The sequence below is a fragment of the Balaenoptera ricei genome, chromosome X, assembly GCF_028023285.1.
Source record: "Balaenoptera ricei isolate mBalRic1 chromosome X, mBalRic1.hap2, whole genome shotgun sequence".
In the NCBI taxonomy this organism is placed as follows: Eukaryota; Metazoa; Chordata; class Mammalia; order Artiodactyla; family Balaenopteridae; genus Balaenoptera; species Balaenoptera ricei.
In genome coordinates this window covers 122,728,440-122,747,594 of record NC_082660.1, presented here as the reverse complement: position 1 = coordinate 122,747,594, position 19,155 = coordinate 122,728,440, and the positions used below count along the sequence as shown (strand labels likewise).

Here is a 19,155-nt window from a genome sequence, read left to right as displayed (position 1 = left end):
TTTTGATTTTTACTCTTGAGCTTTTTGCTTTTTTTGTTTTTTTACTTTTATTTGAATTTATTTTTTGCAGCATTTATTCCAGGACCATAAGTTTTTGTTTCTTCAGTTTCTTCTGGGATATCTTTTTCTTCTGGGCAACCTCCTCTTGTGGTTTAGGAACAATCTGTTCTTTTTCAGTAAGGATCACCTCAATGTGGCAGGGAGAGCTCATGTATGGGTTGATCCGACCATGAGCTCTGTATGTCCTGCGCCTCATCTTGGGGGCTTTGTTCACCTGGGTGTGCTCAATGACCAGAGAATCTACATCTAAGCCCTTAAGTTCAGCGTTACTCTCTGCATTTTTAAGCATGTGCGGTAAAAATTCAGCACTCTTTTTGGGCCACCAACCCTGCTTCCAGCCCCACTGTTTGGCCTGGGCACACCTACCAACTCCATCATTGTAACGACAGAATGGCACACATTGCTTCTTTAAAGTGACGTCCTTCAGATACTTGGTGGCTTTTCGGATATGCATACCCTTAATGGCCTGGGCAGTTTCACGAGTGTTCTTAAAGTGAACACGAAGATTTGAACCTCTTGACTTGCATGATTTTGTGGGGTTTTCTGGGTCAAGTGAATAGCGAACCATTTTTAGAGGTCACCTCAGGCCGCTTACCGGAAAAGCTACTCTTGAGCTTTGACAGTTCTCTATATATTCTAGATACTCTAGATAGTTTTAGTCAGATATGTGGTTTGCAAATATTTTCTCCCAGACTGTAGCTCGTGTTTTCATTCTCTTTGCATGGCCTTTCTCAGAGAAAAGAATTTTCTTGAAAAAATTTTCTTGAATTTCACTTGAAAGATTGTGATACTCCCTCCTGTTCTTCATGGTTTCAGATGAGAAATCTGCAGTCATTCGAATTGGTATTCTCTCTGGGTAATGTGTTGTTTCTGTTTGACTGCTTTCAAGATTTCTTTTTTGTCTTTATTCATCAGAAGTTTAATTATAATGTGTCTTGGCATGCATTTCTTTGTGTTTATACTATTTGGAGTTTGCTCAGCATCTTGAATCTATAGGTCTGCATCTTTCACCAAACTTGGGAAGTTTTTAGCCCTTATGTTTTTACATTTTTTCAGTTCCATTTTCTTCCTCTCCTTCTTGGAGTCCTATGATACGAATATTGGATCTTCTGTTGTTGTTCCACAGATCTCTGAGGTTCTGTTCATTTTTTTTTACAGTCTGTTTAATTGCTGTTATTCATATTTTGTGAATTCTGTTGATCCATTCTCAAGTTCACTGATTCTATCCTCTGTCATCAATCTACTATTGATTTCATCCAGTGATTTTTAAATTTATATTATTGTATTTTTCATTTTTATAATTTCCATTTTGTTCTTTTTTATAATTTGTATTTCTTTTCTGAGAGTGTATATTTTTTCATTTGTTTCATGAGAATTTCTAATTGTTGTTTAAGCATTTTTATGATGGCTGCTTTAAAATCCTTGTCAGATAATTCCAACATCAAAGTCATCTCAGTGTTGACATTAGTTGATTATCTTTTTTTAAAATTCACATTGTGATTTTCCTGGTTCTCAGCATGACAGGTGATTTTTTTATTGTGTCATGGACGTTTTGTTAAATATGTGAGCCAAACAGAGAAGGTGCAGAGTCAGGTAAGTTTATAGGTTTCATAGCAGAAATTTGAGGGCATTCTTATCCAATGGACCTAATATTTTTTCTCTGAAACAGAGGTGCAGCATAAAAGCCCAGACACTGAGTGTGACATTCTTGGCTATGAACCCCAGCTGTTAGACCTTTGGCAAGTCAAGTAATCCCTCTATGCCTCAGTTTCCCATAGAAGGGAAATAACAATAGCGTATATCCTCATAGGAATGTTATGATGATTAATTGAAATGAAATCATATTTGTGAAGTGCTTAGAATCGGGTATTACATAAGTGTTTGTACATAAAACTTTCTCATAGGGTTCTTGTATTAAATGAAATAAGTTTGCTAAGCACTTTGCTTATCAAACTGCTCAGTATTCAGCATTCAAAAAATAGACAATCATTTTCCTACTTATTCTTTTCAGCCTTAGAGCTGTTTTCTTGAATTAAAATCATTGGTCAAAATTTGCCAAACTCAGCTGAATCCTGTGCCTTTGGTAGAGGGGGTCGCGGTGAGAGTGGGCATAGGCATCTGGAACCAGTGTGGGTAGGAATAGTGGGGATGGAGCAACTGAGTATGAGGAATTTCAAAACGCCTACCTCAGTGCACTTTCTGCTGCAGTGCTCTTTGCCTGCAGTGTTCTATGCAACTTTCTGCCTTTCTTTTCCATAAGCCTGCGTGCTCTCAGGGTCAGGACCAGCAATAAGAGAAGGTTCCAACCTCTTCACATCACAACATGCCCTCCATGTTGCAACATACACCCTCTCCCAAAGTAACATTTGAGTGTCCCTGAGAAAACCATCGTTTTGAAGTGTCTGAAATATGTTCATATGGGCAGTCAGCTACATCAATCGTGAAAAAACCCCTCTTAGTTCTATTTGTTTTGCAACAGTGGAAAAATCATACGACCTTTCATCATGGTAGTAAAGGAATACAAAGAAGAATTAGGAGTGCCATCTCGTGGAGCGAGCTGCTATTACCACTTAGGAGTTACAAAAAGCCACCAGTGGGAGCTGAGTGTGGTTTTTTTTATATCCTCAAGGCCCAGCCTGGAAGAAATGCTTGAAAATTACTTGCTGAATAAACGAATGAATGAGAGAAGGGGATAGGGATGAAGTGGAGACTTGCTTTGGAAAGTTATTGGTAAGATGGATGTCACCTTGATAAAATGTCTAACGCCCTGGCCATTGATGGTTTGGAGACCTTTAAAAATGGTGTTGTAGGGTACCCTGAGGTATTATTATGTACCTGCAGTAGAGGAAAATGAGGCATAAAATGTTTGCATAAGTAAATCGAGGGCTACCAACTTTTCCATGTTCTGGTCTTGGCAGTGGTAGATGAGTAAACTACCTGATGGTGTTAGTCTCTTCCTGTAAGTATCAGTGTGCTACGAATTAATAAAGCATTGAAAGAACGTGAAGAATAGGTTTGCTTCCGAGCTGGTAGGTGCTGTCTGTGTTCTAGAAGGTTGAACTAAATGAAATTGACAATGAACTATTTTGACTTGTAACAATGTTAATTTCATACGGGATTGGCCTAATATTTCAAATTAGTTCACGTAACAAATTTATTCTGGACATACAATAGGTCTACATGCTGTGTGAGGCCCTGGAGCATACAGAGACAAATAAGACAGGGGTCTTGACTTCAATTGTCTCACCATTAAGTGGGGGAAGTGGACACTTCTTAGATAACATGCCTTGTATTCTAGTCATTTCTGTTAAGTGCCAACTGTGTGAGGTTAAGCCAAACTCTGTGGAGGTGCTACGGGAGCTCTAGGAAGGCATAACAATTTGGCGTGGTGGATAAGAGCACGGCCTCTGGCTCCAACTTGTCTGTGTTTGAATCTTAATTTTGCTACTTACCAGTTGGATGACTTTGGGCAAAGTACTAAACTTCTCTATACCTCAGTTTCCTCATCTATAAATTGGGAGAATACAGTGCCCCCTTCATATGAATGAAGTCAGGATTAAATGAGCTAATATGTACAAAGCCCTTGACTAGCTTCTGGTAAGTGCTGTATAAGTTTTAGCTCTCAGCATCATCGTCATCATCAGGATCATCATCATCATCTCTATTGCTACAGAGGAAGCATTTGAGGTGTGTTTTGTAGGGTGAGCTAAACTTCACTATTAGTTCTTTCACTTTTTAAGTTTAAAAATAAGTTACTGGGACTTCCCTGGTGGTGCAGTGGTTAAGAATCCGCCTGCCAATGCAGGCGACATGGGTTTGAGCCCTGGTCCAGGAAGATCCCACATGCCACGGAGCAACTAAGCCCGTGCGCCACAGCTACGGAACCTGCGCTCTAGAGCCCACGAACCACAGCTACTGAAGCCCGCTCACCTAGAGCCCGTGTTCCGCAACAAGAGAAGCAACTGCAATAAGAAGCCCACGCACCTCAGTGAAGAGTAGCCCCCGCTCGCTGCAGCTAGAGAAAGCCCGCGTGCAGCAATGACGACCCAACAACACAGCCAAAGAATAAATAAATAAATAAATAAATTTATTTTTTTAAAAAAGTTACTTATTGCGGTCCTACTTTTACTAGTTCCTATGAGGAATGGGTAGAAACCATTATCTCCTCCCTTCTAGTAGATCATCATCTCCTTCAAGTCTGGTCCTGAGACAGGAGCTTGAGCAAAGGAGTGGCACAATGAAAGGACAGAGGACAGTAGTACTGGTGTCACTGGACTGTATGTTACATGGGGCTTGTGTTGAGTATGGAAGATTATTTGAGTCTATCCATGTACACACTTGTAAAGGTAAAACCCCTTCTGGGTTGGCTTTAACAAAATCAACTGGAAAAACTAGAAAGAATCTTAACAAAATAAAGGCATGGGTGTGTCCTACTGCTGGCATATAGTACCTTAAGTGTGTTCTGTAGACACTTCATGGATGCTGAATGATCTGTGTTCTCAAGTTGTGAAATCACCCCTCCATAAAATACAGTTTGTATTAAATTGCTTAATCCTAAATTATTTTTTGTGCCTTAGTAAAAGTGTTGATGGTTAAGAAGGAAGATTATAAACATAAACTGTTATGGAATATGGACAGTCCAAATTTTACTTTGGTTGTAATGCCTTAGCCACTTAACATATTGTAGCATGGCTTTATGAAAAGTGGATAATGTTCATCGTTTGATTGTTCAGTATTTCAAAGTTCTTAGGCTAATGGGCAATTGTTACTGATGTTTAATGTTTCTTAAACTGTACAAGTGGGAACAGTGACATGACATGTTTGCTCCCCTCCCCCATCACCGCCCACTTGGTCCTGGAGACTTGGGAAGCCCATCTGCCTTACTCATCAGTAAGTCCAACTTTGCTCCTCTGTCATCTAGGGGCCCAGTGAGATCAGGATTTCTCTGGAAGGCCCGCATGTGGCCTCACTGGAAGGAACAGCACTGTGCATCGGGACCAATTCCCGGGCACAGTACAGACTGTGGGCAGCACAGGCCATAAGGGTGGACTAACTAATTTCATGGTTCTATTTGTATTAACTTGCTTCCTGGAATCCTGATCCCGCTTTAAATTTTACGTGGCTACTATCATTTGCCTTTACTGAGTATCAACTGATCACCTCTTTCGCTTTTCAGTGAGGCCCTTTTTCTGGACTAAATATAGACCAACCATCAGCTTGAACTCACAGTGACGCAGCAGTTAGCTCAGTGGGGAAATAGTCTTCTCTGCTTCTGTGGTTTGAGCTCACTATATATACGTTCATAACTAGCTTTGCCAGCAAGACTCAATGAATGACACTTTGTCTAGATTCCTGTTAGGAACCAATAGTATGAGAGGTAACACCAGTCTTAGCACAAGATCTATATTATGTGTAGTTAGAGTACTTTGTGGATTTTAAAAGTTACCAAAGCTAATGACCTGTTAAATAGATCACAGAGGTAAAAGAAAGAGTGGCCAAAACCATAGTAGATCAATTTGTGTTAGAACTTGAGATTCTAATTTACCATCTGGCTAACAGAACATGCTTTTGAATAGAAAATGAGACCCAACCTCTGGCCATCTTTACATCTTTGCAACTCACTCACAAAACTAGCAAAGTTTGCTCAATGCCTGTGCCAAGCATGGTTGAAAACAGCACGGAGTTAAAGCACTGGCACACAAAATACATAATAATTGAAAATAGACAGTATCAAAATTCTGTCTGGGGGGACTTCTCTGGCGATCCAGTGGTTAAGACTCTGCACTTCCACTGCAGGGGGCACGGGTTTGATGCCTGGTCGGGGAACTAAGATCCCGAAAAAAAAAAAAAAAATTCTGTCTGGGTAAAACCTTTGCTGTCGTTGGGGGGGCGCTATAATTTGAGAGTACAAATTCAGCAGTGATGAGATGTAAGGTATCGAGCTCCCTATGCTCGCCCTTCACCTAACCAGTTATTCCTGTGTTGTAGTCCTTCCTGTTGTATTCTGGAAGAAGGGAAGCTCAGAAGATTGCTCCAGATTTAGAAATAATACCAACAATAGAGATGATAATAATATTAGCAGCTCCAATTTCTGGAACCTTTTCTCTGGTTGGGTGCTTAAAATGTGTTACCAGGTTTAGTTCTTGCTAAAGCCCTGAGACATAGGTACTTTTGTTCTCCTCATTGTAATATTCGAAAAACTTCCTTTTAAAGAAATCATCAATTTATGTTTTCTCTGAAAGCACAGAGAACAAAACCTAACCAATCAATAGCAAAAATGAAGGCTCTTTCTACTTTTCACTTTAAATGGATCTGTTATCACGGCCTCCGCAGAATTTAGCAACCCAACCTTGATGTTCTAAATCCTTCCAAACTGAGTTTGCTCCCTTCCTTTCAGAGAGAAAAGCTTCTTTCTCTTCCAGAATCATGACAGTCTCCTTTCTCCTTGTCTACTCCATCCTGAATGTCAGGGAAAGAAGAGAGGGTGTTCCCATGTTTATCCACTAATTACTGCCCTCAAATGCCGTATAATTATTTCTGGAGGTACAGTACCAGGAAAATTTGACTATCCTATAGCTGTTGATACACAAAAGCATCACATATAGGGTTGCCAGTTTTAGCAAATAAAAATAGAGGATGCCTAGTGAAATATGAATTTCAGATAAAGAACAACAAAATTTTTTAGTATAAGTATGTCCCAAATATTGCATGGGCCATACTTATACTAAAAAAATTCATTGTTATCTGAATTTCAAATTTCACTGGGCATCCTATATTTTGTCTGGCAATCCTCAATGTTATTTATAATTTCCAAGTTATATAAATGAAATACAACAGTAAGGCCAATTTTAACTTGTTTCATTATAGTGGGAATCCTACAGAATGAGCTGCACTTCCTTAGAGGCAAATGAGCAGCAGAATGTCCGATTTGGTTAATGGGCCATCAGCTGAGTGCAACCAAGTTAATAATAATTTAATTATATTAAATAATATATAATAATTATTAATAATTATATCTTGCTTAAATAATAATTAATAATAATCACTTAAGAGAAAGGAAACATGCTAATTATACGTAGGATTGCATCAAAGGTCTCCTTAGTTTACTTATTTTAGTTAGTTTACTTATATAGTGTTTCAAGTCTGAAAGGGCTGTGCAGGACAATCAGTCTAATGTTCCCCCCAAGATCCCCTATCCCGGCCCGGAACCCCATTCTTCCATTTCAGGGTTGCTGGCAAAAAGGTGGCAGGCCGATGGGGTGGGTTGGGGCTGAAGTCCAACCCTTGCCAAATCACCCCCTCCCAGGCTGAGCCTGCTAAGAGCCGGTGCCTTTGGAAACTCATTTGCATAACACTAGACTGTTGGCCCCGATTCAACACTTGTTTGCAGAGTCAGTACTGAGAGCCAAACACAAGTTAAGTTCCGGGAATACAGAGATGGATGGCACATGGTCACTTCCTTCTAGGAATGCAGAGTCTGGTTGAGGATGGACAAGTAAAAAGATCATTACGAATGTGCCACGGTACGGGGTGTGCCCTGTGCACGACGAGGGTGCAGAGGAGGGGCGTGCTCTTTCAGCCTGGCCGCGGGAACTAAGAGGCCTGCTCAGAGAATTTGCAGCTTGAGCAGAATCCAGATGGAAGAATGGGGTTAGTGAGGTGGGAGTGGGTTGAGGGGAGAAAAGGCATTCCAGCGGGGGGAGGGCAAAGCGGATGCACAGAGGTGTGAGATCAAATGCCAGGCTTTGGAAATTCTAGATACTCATTTTAGCTGTAGTGGGAGTGGGGCATTGGGTGCCGAATCATGACGGGGCTCTACAGAGAGAATGCAGTTGGGAAACACTGGATTAAACAGTGCCCTGTAGGGTGGTTTTGTTCTCTGCGATATTCTTCCCAGTGCCTAGAATAGTGACTGGCAAATAGTAAGCACTCAATACGTGTTGTATTAAATGAATGAATGAACGAGTGATTGCATGAATGGTAGGACTTGTCAGAACCTTCAATAGGCCAGTGTATGTTACAGAGCTCAAAAGAGGGGTATAGTATGCAGAGTTTCTGCCTTATTTGACCACATAACTTTTTTTTTTTTCACTGAATAATACATTTTCAAAGACTATTGTTTTTTGGAACACGTTTGGGGAAATCATGTGCTAAAAAGGAGACCTGCGAATGAATAGCTATATGAATGAATATAAAGTGAGAGAAATCCAGGATAATGTTTCAGGGATTACACTTAGGAAAAATCATGTTCAACTTTGTAACCGGATGGCTGATTGCAGGTGGGCAACCAGGCACAAGGTGAGCCAGCCCCAGTCCCCGGGGGTTTTGCAAGACCTTTTCAGGGGCAGTAACTCATACTCACTTTTTCCTTTCCTGCATTTACAAGTCAGATTATACTCCAGCTAATCAGGAAGATACCCAGCTTCCCTGTGGGCCAGATGTTCCCACACCAATGCTAATCTCTGAAACAGTGGTCTCGAGATGATCACAGTTAACATTTATCAAGCACTAACTTTGCATCAGGCATTTTCTACATTTTATCTCATTGATTTTCCATGGCAGTCACGGGCATAATGATGCCGCAGTAACAATTACTTATTGAGTGTTTAAATCTGTGCCAGGCCCTGGGCTAGGCACACTTTACAGACATTATCTTGTTCATGCCTCGTAACAACCTGATCCATTTCTAATAAAACTGAGGCACAGAGAGGTTAGGGAACTAGTGCAAGGTCACACCGGTAGTAAGTGGCAGAGCAAGGACTTGAACCTGGGTCTTTCTTACACTAAAAGCCACATGCTTAACCACCCCACCACGCTGCTGTCAGGGCTACTATAGATATCGGGTTTTGCTGGAAAAACCTTGGCCAACCCAGTAATTCCTTTGCAATGCAGCTCCTGTGTCCACACAAACATATCTTGAAGAAAAAATCCTAACCTCAGTAACTACCGTGAAATAGGATCCGCTTATGACTGCTTGCCAAGTAGCCATGGATTGAGTGTGTATCGTTGTTCTCTACGTGAGAGAGAAGCTTGGTGACAGCGTCATTGGATGAGAACAGTCAGCTGAGTTGTGCTCCGCGCTGATTCATACCTGCAGCTGACGCAGGATGTTGGCTCCCGCGGTGTCACACAATTAGACACCACCTGGGACAGAACCAAACCAAGCAAGTCAGGGCACTGCTGTGCCAGACCCCAAACTGCACAGTCCTTCCTACTCTTCCCACTGGAGTTCTAGGCTTCCATGAATCTGCTTCGTACCTTTTTTTCACATAGACCAAAATAAAAGGAAGTGGGCTGACGGGGAGGATTAATGAGATGTCACCTCCTAGGCTGTTGGCACGGAGGCTGGCTACTTGCGAGATTTTTTTTTTAAACTATCCTACTTACTCTCGTTTTTTGAACATAAAAGCATTGATTCCCATCATTGCCTAGTCTTTGTAGATGAGTTAATATGAATGGCATGTTTTTTTTATAAATTTATTTATTTATTTATTTATTTATTTATTTATTTATTTGGCTGTGTTGGGTCTTCATTTCTGCGCGAGGGCTTTCTCTAGTTGCGGCGAGCGGGGGCCACTCTTCATCGTGGTGCGCGGGCCTCTCACTGTTGTGGCCTCTCTTGCTGCGGAGCACAGGCTCCAGACGCGCAGGCTCAGTAGTTGTGGCTCACGGGCTTAGTTGCTCCGCGGCATGTGGGATCTTCCCGGACCAGGGCTCGAACCCGTGTCCCCTGCATTGGCAGGCAGATTCTCAACCACCGTGCCACCAGGGAAGCCCCCTGAATGGCATTTTTTAAAATTTATAGTAAAGTATAATACATATACAGAAGATTGCACATGTAATTAATGATTAATGTTTACATGCTGAACACACCTAAATAATGACCACCTAGATGAAGAAGCAGAACATTAACAGCTCCCAAAAAAGAGCCACTCTGGTCACTAACGTCTAAGGGTAACCTCTATCCTGACTCTGAACAGCATAGAAGTTAAAAGAAACTACATGTCAGACATGAAATTTGGGCCGTCTGACTCCAGAGCTTATACATCAGATAATACATGCCTAAAAAACTATAAAACTTTCCAAATTCCATAGAGAGAAGAATGTTTCTAGTTTTAAGAAAGTGTTTGATGGTGTCTGAAGGTAAAGTGATAGGTACCTAAATAGCCGGGCCTGAAAGGGTGGCTGTGAGCAGAAAGGGGCCGGTGGGTGATGCTGGCTTTCCAAGACGCTGTTCCTGAGGGGGCCGATGACAGTCGTGATCTCAAAGGGCTAAGGACCAAGTCCCAAACGTCTGTAACTTTGCAGTCCCTCCGGAGGCCCCCTTCTCTGGGCAGGTATCCCCACAAAGGAAGCTGCCAATGAGGAAGCTTAGTTGGCCAGCTAGCACGGGTCTTAAATGCAGCCAGGTTTTTTGGGGCCAAGATGACCCTTGGCTGTAATACAATCACTGCCAGGCTCTGCACTACATCTCTAGTCTCTAATCCTCCAAATTCCCTCAGCAACTATTATCCCTTTTCACAGGTGAGAAAATCGATGCTCAGTAAGGATAAATGCCCTGGCCAGGGTCACACAGCTTGTAAATGGCTGGACCAGGATGTCCATGTCTGTTTTGACTACAGCTTCTGCTTGTAGCCATCCTACTCCAAGCTTGAAACACCCCTTAGCTTTGCAGAGAGTTGCTTTACTGGGGAATCCTTAACTGTGGCCCCCAAGATTTCAAGTTGATGTCTTGAATTTCTGCTCTTTGGGGGATGGTTCAGAAGGAATTTTCAGGGCGTCAGAATGATCATTGAGCACATCATTTACTACTGATAATACCAAAAAAGGCTAAAGTATCCATTAGGACCTCCCTTCTCAAAGTCTGGTCTGTGAACCCGCTGCATGAAATGAAGGATCCCAGGCCTGTGAGAATTAACATTTTACCGAGATACCCAGGGGATCTGTACACACATGAAAGTATGAGAAGCAGAGTTGAATGCCAGAACACCACATCCAGCGTACTCTGCTCAAAATGGGTTTATAGGGGACTTATATCTGTCTTGGGTAAAAGACTTGGAAACTAAGAGTGAGATTATTGCTCTTATTTTAAGAGGCAGAAAAGGAAGCTGCATCCTCCTTGCTGAGGCAATGGGAAGTTGCGAGAAGATTCTAACAGGAACAACCTCCCTCATTCACTTTGCTCTCTTTGCAGGCACGTGCTGTCATTAGCATTAATTGCATTTACAGTATTCGCACACCTGCTGGGGAAAATAGACACCTTAATTTCTTGCAGTGTAAGGAAACATCGGCCATCTCAGCTCTGCCTTTGCAGACATTATAAATCACGTGCAACGTCAAAACGATATTTAAATTCCCTTAACATGGGCTGCATTATTTGGCTTAGAGTAGCATTCTGGCTAGCAACAGAGAAAGAGGTTTGCCCTGAAATTATGTCAGTGGGGAGGTGGGAACTGCTACTCTGAGAGGGTTTTCTTCCTGCTTTCTGAGTCCTTTTGTCATCAGTGAACTGACGACTGTGCAGTTGTTAGCCTTCCGGAACCTCTCGCTCTGTGAGATGATAAAGTTGATATCCTCTAAGAAACAGCACATCCCAGAGTCATTCATTCATTTATCCAATAAGTATTTACTGATCACCTACTGTGTAGCAGGCACAAATCTAGGTCCTAGACAAAACGGTGACCAGATCCTTGTTCTCGTGGGTGAGACAGACATTTAACAATTAATACCCACTTTACATTTTTTTAAATGTAAGTGCTGGTGTCAGATGCTATTCCACAGAGGCACAGGATGCAGTGGGCGTAGGGGCTGTCCATGAACCAGTTGTGTGGACATGGGGGTGGGGTTAGGAAGAACCTTCTGGAAGTATGACATTCAAACTAAGGTCTGAAGGATGAATGGGAGAGGGAGAGTCAAGATGGCAGAGTAGTAGGACATGGAACTCACCTCCTCCCACTAATACATCAAAAATACATCTACAGGCCTCAAGGAACAGTTCTCACAGAATGCCTACTGAACACCAGCAGAAGACCTTGAACACCTAAAAGGACAAGAAAGATGAAGGATGAATGGGTGTTAACTAGGTGAATCAGGCAAGAATAGAGTAGGGGTGGGCATTCATTCCCAGCTGGGGAAATAGCACATGCAGAGTCCCTTTGGTGGGAAAGAACATGGAACATTCAAGGATCTGAAAGAAGTCCAGGAAGGCTTGAGAGCAGAGAGAAAAAAGAGTTGCGTACGAGCCAGATCATGCAGGGTCTTGACAGTCGTCTTGGGGGTGGTGACGCTATCTCTGGGGCAATGGGGAGACATCGAAGGGTTTTCAGTGGGCTCAAAGAGATTATGACTTGTTCCAGGCCTCACAGCTGTTAGGGGCAGAGTGAAGATTCAAATCCAAGCCCATCTGACTGCTGAACCAGCTCTCTTAACCGTGACAACATAGCACTTCTCTGTTTTCATGTGGCTACATTTTTTCTGGAATTTCCTTCAGGCCATCTCTAACTCACATTGTATACCTTGATTTGTTTTGAAATATGTCTTGGCTTCTTTCCGCTATATGACAATTGGGCATGGGGTCAGAGTGCCTGGCACGGTATGAGTGACATGAGGGAGTCCGACTTTCCATGTCAAATAAGCTGGTGGAGTGTATACTAGAGGACAGGATCACAGAGTCCTACCTGGACAAAGGCAACACGTGTAATGAGTTTCTGTAAGGGGAAGCCATGCTTAATAGGTCTGACAGTCTTGAAGGGATGACTAAGCAAGCAAATAGGGGAGAGACAGTACGTGTAATAATCATCACACCGGCAGGCATGCAAGGCATTTTTATTCTTGCCTTTGAAAAGCACTTTGACATAGCAAATTGTTACGGAGTCCATACAGCTCGCGGCACGACAGGCCAATCAATTGAGAGACAAGGTGTTCGGGCAAGGAATGGTGACTTTATTTGGAAAGCCAGCAGATTGAGAAGATGGTGGACTAGTGTCCCAAAGTGTCCCATCTTGCCCCAGGTCGGGATGCTAAGTTTCTTTTACAGAGCAAAAATGGGGAGGTGAGGAGGTAAAATTAAAAAGGCAATAGTTATTGCAAATATTTCCTGGTTCCTGCCAGACTCCGGGGGAGATGTGTTAATGTCTTCTTTCCTGCTGCCATTCACAGGTGAGCCTGGTCAGGATGTTTCCTATGAGGGTAAATGAAGGTATTTTAGCTTAACTTCATTGCTCAGGAGGCAGGGTCCTGGGAGATGGGCCATTAAGTATACTTTAAGCTATAGGCAACATCCCTTTAGTGATTAACTTGTAGCAAAAACAACGGAATACAAAGGTCAAAGTTAAATAAACAGATGGGATATGGAGTCAGATTTGTTCTTCCCTATTACACTGGACTGCTGTGAGCACTAAATGGGATAATGTGTTATTTTTTATATATAAATTTATTTATTTATTTATTTATTTTTGGCTGTGTTGGGTCTTTGTTGCTGTGCGTGGGCTTTCCCTAGTTGCGGCGAGCGGGGGCTACTCTTCGTTGCGGTGTGCGGGCTTCTCACTGCGGTGGCTTCTCTTGTTGCAGAGCACGGGCTCTAGGCACGCGGGCTTCAGTAGTTGTGACACGTGGGCTCAGTAGTTGTGGCTTGCAGGCTCTAGAGTGCAGCCTCAGTAGTTGTGGCACACAGGCTTAGGTGCTCTGCGGCATGTGGGATCTTCCCGGACCAGGGATCGAACCCGTGTCCCCTGCATCGGCAGGCGGATTCTTAACCGCTGTGCCACCAGGGAAGTCCCAGGATAATATATTATTAACTCATTTTGCAGATAAGGAGAGAGGCTCGGCAAGGTCACAGGACTTCTCCAGTTTACATATTAAGCAAGTGGTGGAACCCATATCCAAAGCAAGGTCCCTCCAACTCTTGAGTTCTTTTTTTTTTTTTGCCATTCGGAGGCTTAGTACATGTTTATTGTGTTGAGTAGATCCTTGCTATAAATGTGAAGGAACTGATTGAGAAGAGGAGTAACAGCCATCTCTCATAGAACCCCAGATTTCCTCCTGGCCTCTGTGTTGCCTTTTGAATCCCCAAGAAGGTGCATTTAAACCCATCATCTAATTTGATAAAGGTACAGTTAATAGCAGTTTATAAAAGAGACTCTTGGAACACTAAGAAAGAGGTTGGAAAACTTTTTCCGTAAAGGGCTAGACAGTAGATATTTTAGGCTTTGCAGCCTCTGCTGTAACGTTTCAACTTCGCCACTGTGGTTAGAAAACGGCCACAGACAATGCAGAAACAAATGGGCTTGGCTGTGTTCCATTAAAACTTTGCTTAAGGACCCTGACATTTGTATTTCATATAATTTTCATGTATCATGCAATATTATTCTTCTTTTGATTTTTTTCAACAATTTAAAAATGGAAAAAACATTCTTAACTTGTGGCTGGGCAAAAGCAGACGGCAGTGGGCTGCGTTTGACCTCTGGGCCATACCACAGTTTGCCGACCCCAGCACTAAGACGATCAGCAGAGGCCTAAGGGCGCCCACTTAGGAACTGTTGTATGATTTTTTAAAAGGTGTGTGTTTCCATCAGCAAGGGTTAGAGCTTTGCCCTATACCCGAATTTTATTTCAGGTGGAACAATAGAATTTGATTTTATTCCACTAGCGTATCAGAGAGTTAATTACACATGCTTTCATCTTGAAAAGCTGCCAAGAGTCCATTGGCCCGGGTTCAGGGTTGACATGCTTCCTAATCATAGTTGGTTCCTGCGCTGCTGGGCTGTCCTGGTGGGGCCTGGATCTGAGGCTCCCGAGGCAAAGGAAGGGGCTTCTCAGCTCAGGGTACAAGCTAGAAACACAGTCAGCAAACGCTACTCATGCAGGCGGGAAAGACGCTCGTTTGGGACAACCGGATCCGAAGAAGTGACAGTGTCTTCCTTTCCTCTGTGCCTCGAGCGCAGGGTGGGAAGCAAGGTATCTGGCTGGTAACCACTTGCTTCTTTCTAAAGAGCAACCAGCTGACGGTGTGAGCACTTACTGTACTTCTGCTGCCCTGATTCAGCCACTTCTCCAGCTCTGTTTTTTCTCTGCCCAGTACATAAATGCAAGAGTGACATGCTGTCCCGTGGCTGAGGATGTATTCTTAGCACCAGATGGAGCACAGAACTGCAACTTACCATGTGGGCAAAGCATGCAAGGCCTTGCTTGACAGCTGGTGAATTCAAGGCAGGGAGCGGGTGGTGCGTCAAGGGAAGGATGCCAACTCTTCAGTATCCGCCGAAGCAGCCCCTTGGGTTAAGGTTCATGGTTTAGGATCGAGGATAATACTATGAATGAGGATGCTAATTAACAGTTACCAGAACATTCAATCCCCAAACAAATGTTGACTTTAAGGTCTTAGCATCCAATTACCTTGCTTGCTGTACAGGAGACACAGTCTTTACAGATACAAGAGCCATGCTTTTGTGCACAGGCAAATGTAGTGGATGTGACGTGGAAGGACTGCTGATATTCGTGGAGTGAGCCATGTATCTATCCCCAAACCAGCAAGGGCACGCAGGTTCCCAGCTAGAGGAGTTCCAGGTATTAAGACCACCTCAAATAGGGGAAACCCCTCCGTTATATAGGATATGTTATATATGTATGTACGAGATATAATATATACTACATATATTATATGATGTGTGTAATATGTATATTTATAGTCTATATCTAGGTAGATAGACTATAACTAGAGAAAGTGGAGCCCTCTGCTTGGCTCAAAGCAAGTTTGGGAAAAAATAGGTTTATGTATATGTTTATGTGTCCATATGCGTATTATGTATATATACATACATGTTGATGTGTATATATTATATAAAATATATATGCAATGTAATATATATACATATATTTTTTTGTATTGTGTATTATATATACATGGACGTATTTTTCCCAAGCTGGTTGTGAGCCAAGTAGGGGGGGCTCTGTTGTCTCTAGTTATAATGAGATATGATGAAAAACTCAGCCAGTTTGGGAACTATCCCTTTATAAATCCGGAATATCTTCCAGAATTCTGTAGTCGGCTGTGAAAACAATTATATTAACTTGTGAGCAGCCCTACGAGGCTTGGAAACCCCGGGGCTGAGAGTGCTCCAGAAGTGAGTGTACAGGACTAGGCCTACTAGGCAGTTCTGCCCCTAAAGGTGTCCTCATTTTAAACCATCGAATTATATACTTTTTAAAATAATTAATTAATTAATTAATTTTTGGCTGCGTTGGGTTTCACTGCTGCGTGTGGGCTTTCTCTAGTTACGGCGAGCGGGAGCTACTCTTCGTTGCGGTGCACGGGCTTCTCATCGCGGTGGCTTCTCTTGTTGCAGAGCACGGGCTCTAGGCCCGCGGGCTTCAGTAGTTGCAGCACGCAGGCTCAGTAGTTGTGGCTCGCGGGCTCTAGAGCGCAGGCTCAGTAGTTGTGGCGCACGGGCTTAGTTGCTCCACGGCATGTGGGATCTTCCCAGAGAAGGGCTCGAACCCGTGCCCCCTGCATTGGCAGGCGGATTCTTAACCACTGCACCACCAGGAAGTCCTGGGTCCTCATTTTAGACCTGGACTTCCTAATGGATGGCATGTCTAAGGGAGACTTAGTGAACTCAGGAAGCTTGTAATCCAGGTCAAGATTCGCTACTATTATAACCATTATTCTATGCCAGATATTGCATTAGGCACACTTTTAGGTGTTATTTCACTTAATCCTCACTATAAGTCCATGCAGTAAGTGCTGTGATTATCGTCCCCATTTTACAGTGAGGAAACTGAGGCAGTGAGAGGTTAAGTAACTTGCCCACATTTCCACCTTGCAAGTGGTGGAGCCAGGATTCATACCCAGAAAGTCCAACTGCAGATGCCAAGATGTTAAACCCAACCCCACGCTGCCTCTTCAGAGGACAGAATCTGAGCTCCTCCTGTCCTACAGGTGGCAAAGGAATGCAGTACATTTGGAGAAGAACGTAGGTCCTGTCTTTCAACAGCCAGCTTAAGGCATTTGTTCTTCATCTGATCAGTCTTGCTCTCATTCCAAAAATCTAGTTCTCACAACAATGGATGAAATTAAAATGAACTCACTGCCCTTTGTTCATACTCTCATTTCATGAGTACTTCTCGTATGTGCTGGGCCTGTAAGTGGAGGTTTCATTGGAAGTGGCATCTATGAAATTCTTCCACGTATACTTGGTTATCAAGTCAAAGGACATGGAGGAGTGATAAACACGGTAAGTGCTCCCTGGAGTCAGGTGAAGGTATGAGACTGCCACACACAAGTGTCTAGGGCTGTGCTAGCCAATAAGATAGGCACTTAGGCACGTGTGGCTAGTTAAGTTTCAGTTATTTGTAATTAAATGAAGTTAAAAATTCAGTTCTTCAATCCCACTAGCCATGCTTACTTGTTCAATAGCCGCATCTAACTTGTGGCTACCATATTGGACAGCAAAGGTATAGAATATTTCCATCATTGCAGAAAGTTCCACTGGACAGCACAGATCTAGAGAGAAGGGAAGGAAGAAGAAGAGAAGAGAGGTGTTGACAGAATCTTGGGTACTACCCATGATTAGAAGTTTGAAGTAGAAAATGAGACCGTCAAGGAGACAGAAGAGGGGATGGAGAAGCTGGAAAGATAAGCAAGATAACGTGTGGTCAGGAAAGCCCAGAGTGGGGGAATATCCAACAGCAAAGTGTAGTTCTCAATGTCAAGTGCTGGCAAACAGATCTTTTGAAGTCTAGTTGAAAAATACCCTCTGGGCTTGATAAATAGGAGGACACTTGGTGCCACCTTGGTGGGCATTGATGGTGGGGCTGCTTTATGACAGACACTGTGCTGGACAGTGGAGGGCCCAGCCCCGGCTCCTGCTCCCAAGTCTAGTGGGGCACACATCACACTATTCATCTGCTTCTTTTTTTTTTTTTTAATAAATTTATTTATTTTTGGCCGCGTTGGGTCTTCATTGCTGCACGCGGGCTTTCTCTAGTTGTGGCGAGCAGGGGCTACTCTTTGTTGCGGTGCGCGGGCTTCTCATTGCGGTGGCTTCTCTTGCTGTGGAGCACAGGCTCTAGGTGTGCGGGCTTCAGTAGTTGTGGCAGGCGGGCTCAGCAGTTGTGGCTCGCGGGCTCTAGAGCACAGGCTCAGTAGTTGTGGCGCACGGGCTTAGTTGCTCCGCGGCATGTGGGATCTTCCCGGACCAGGGCTCGAACCCGTGTCCCCTGCATTGGCAGGCGGATTCTTAACCACTGCGCCCCCTGGGAAGTCCCTTCTTTTGCTTTTTGAGAGCCCAACTTGCCACCGGCTTTAACAGTGTGGACGGCAGCATGACTCCTGACCAGCCTGCTGCCTCCGTGGCCCTTTCAAAGCCTTTGGCCTTGAACATTTCCAAAGCCGTTCCAGGAGTGGTGAAGTGCTCAGAGCTCTGGGGGAGCAGTCCTATTTAATTCAAAAGTTATGACTGAGTTTGGTAATGAGAGTAAAAAATCGTGTCTGTGACCTTTGTCAAATTTGTAAGTAATCGTTAATAAGAAATGAATGGCAGCTGAGGGAGGACCAGGCAGCATGTTAGAGAATATTAAATCTCAAGGACCATAAAAAGCACGGGCAGGGGCCCTCTGAGTTGACTTAAATGAACCCCCTGGGGTTCTTTCCAGCCCACTTAACATGATGATTCTGCTGAGATCAGAGCCAGAGAGGAACATAAATCTGCACGTGCAGGATTTTGACCCAGTGTCTCTGATAGTGCGATGTATGTCCAGACACGTGTTCCTAGAAGCTGGAAGAAAGTTGAGGTCTCATGTTGACCTGTCCTTGTTCAATTGTGCCAGGATTTCTTTTCCTTGTAGCTTTCAAGGCATCGCTTTCGGTGGAGTGTTAGAGGGCCAGGGTTCACACAGTTTAGATGTGGGTTCTAATCCAGCTCTGCCGTTGACTCAGTGACCTCTTGCTGAAGTCCCCTCTGGTACATTAGTTTACCGGAGGCAAACTGGAGGCCTTGACAGTAGTTGAAGTGGAGGCCGGGATGAGGTGAGGTGGTGTAGACCAAGGCAAGCCTTGTAGCCCTCAGTCTTCTAATCTGCAATGCGTTGCCTGTTAAT

The 19,155-nt window shown here is 43.5% G+C and overlaps 2 protein-coding genes across 5 annotated transcripts in view; one reads left to right on the top strand and one right to left on the bottom strand.

The window, feature by feature from the left end:
* FGF13 (fibroblast growth factor 13) overlaps nt 1–19,155 on the top strand; it is a 523,122-nt gene that overhangs the window by 380,656 nt on the left and 123,311 nt on the right. The gene's annotated exons all lie outside the window — the stretch shown is intronic.
* Nucleotides 74–646, bottom strand: LOC132357332 (large ribosomal subunit protein uL22-like). Its single transcript, XM_059910708.1, has one exon. It carries the CDS (start codon nt 626–628, stop codon nt 74–76), a length of 555 nt encoding a protein of 184 aa, XP_059766691.1. The 5' UTR covers nt 629–646.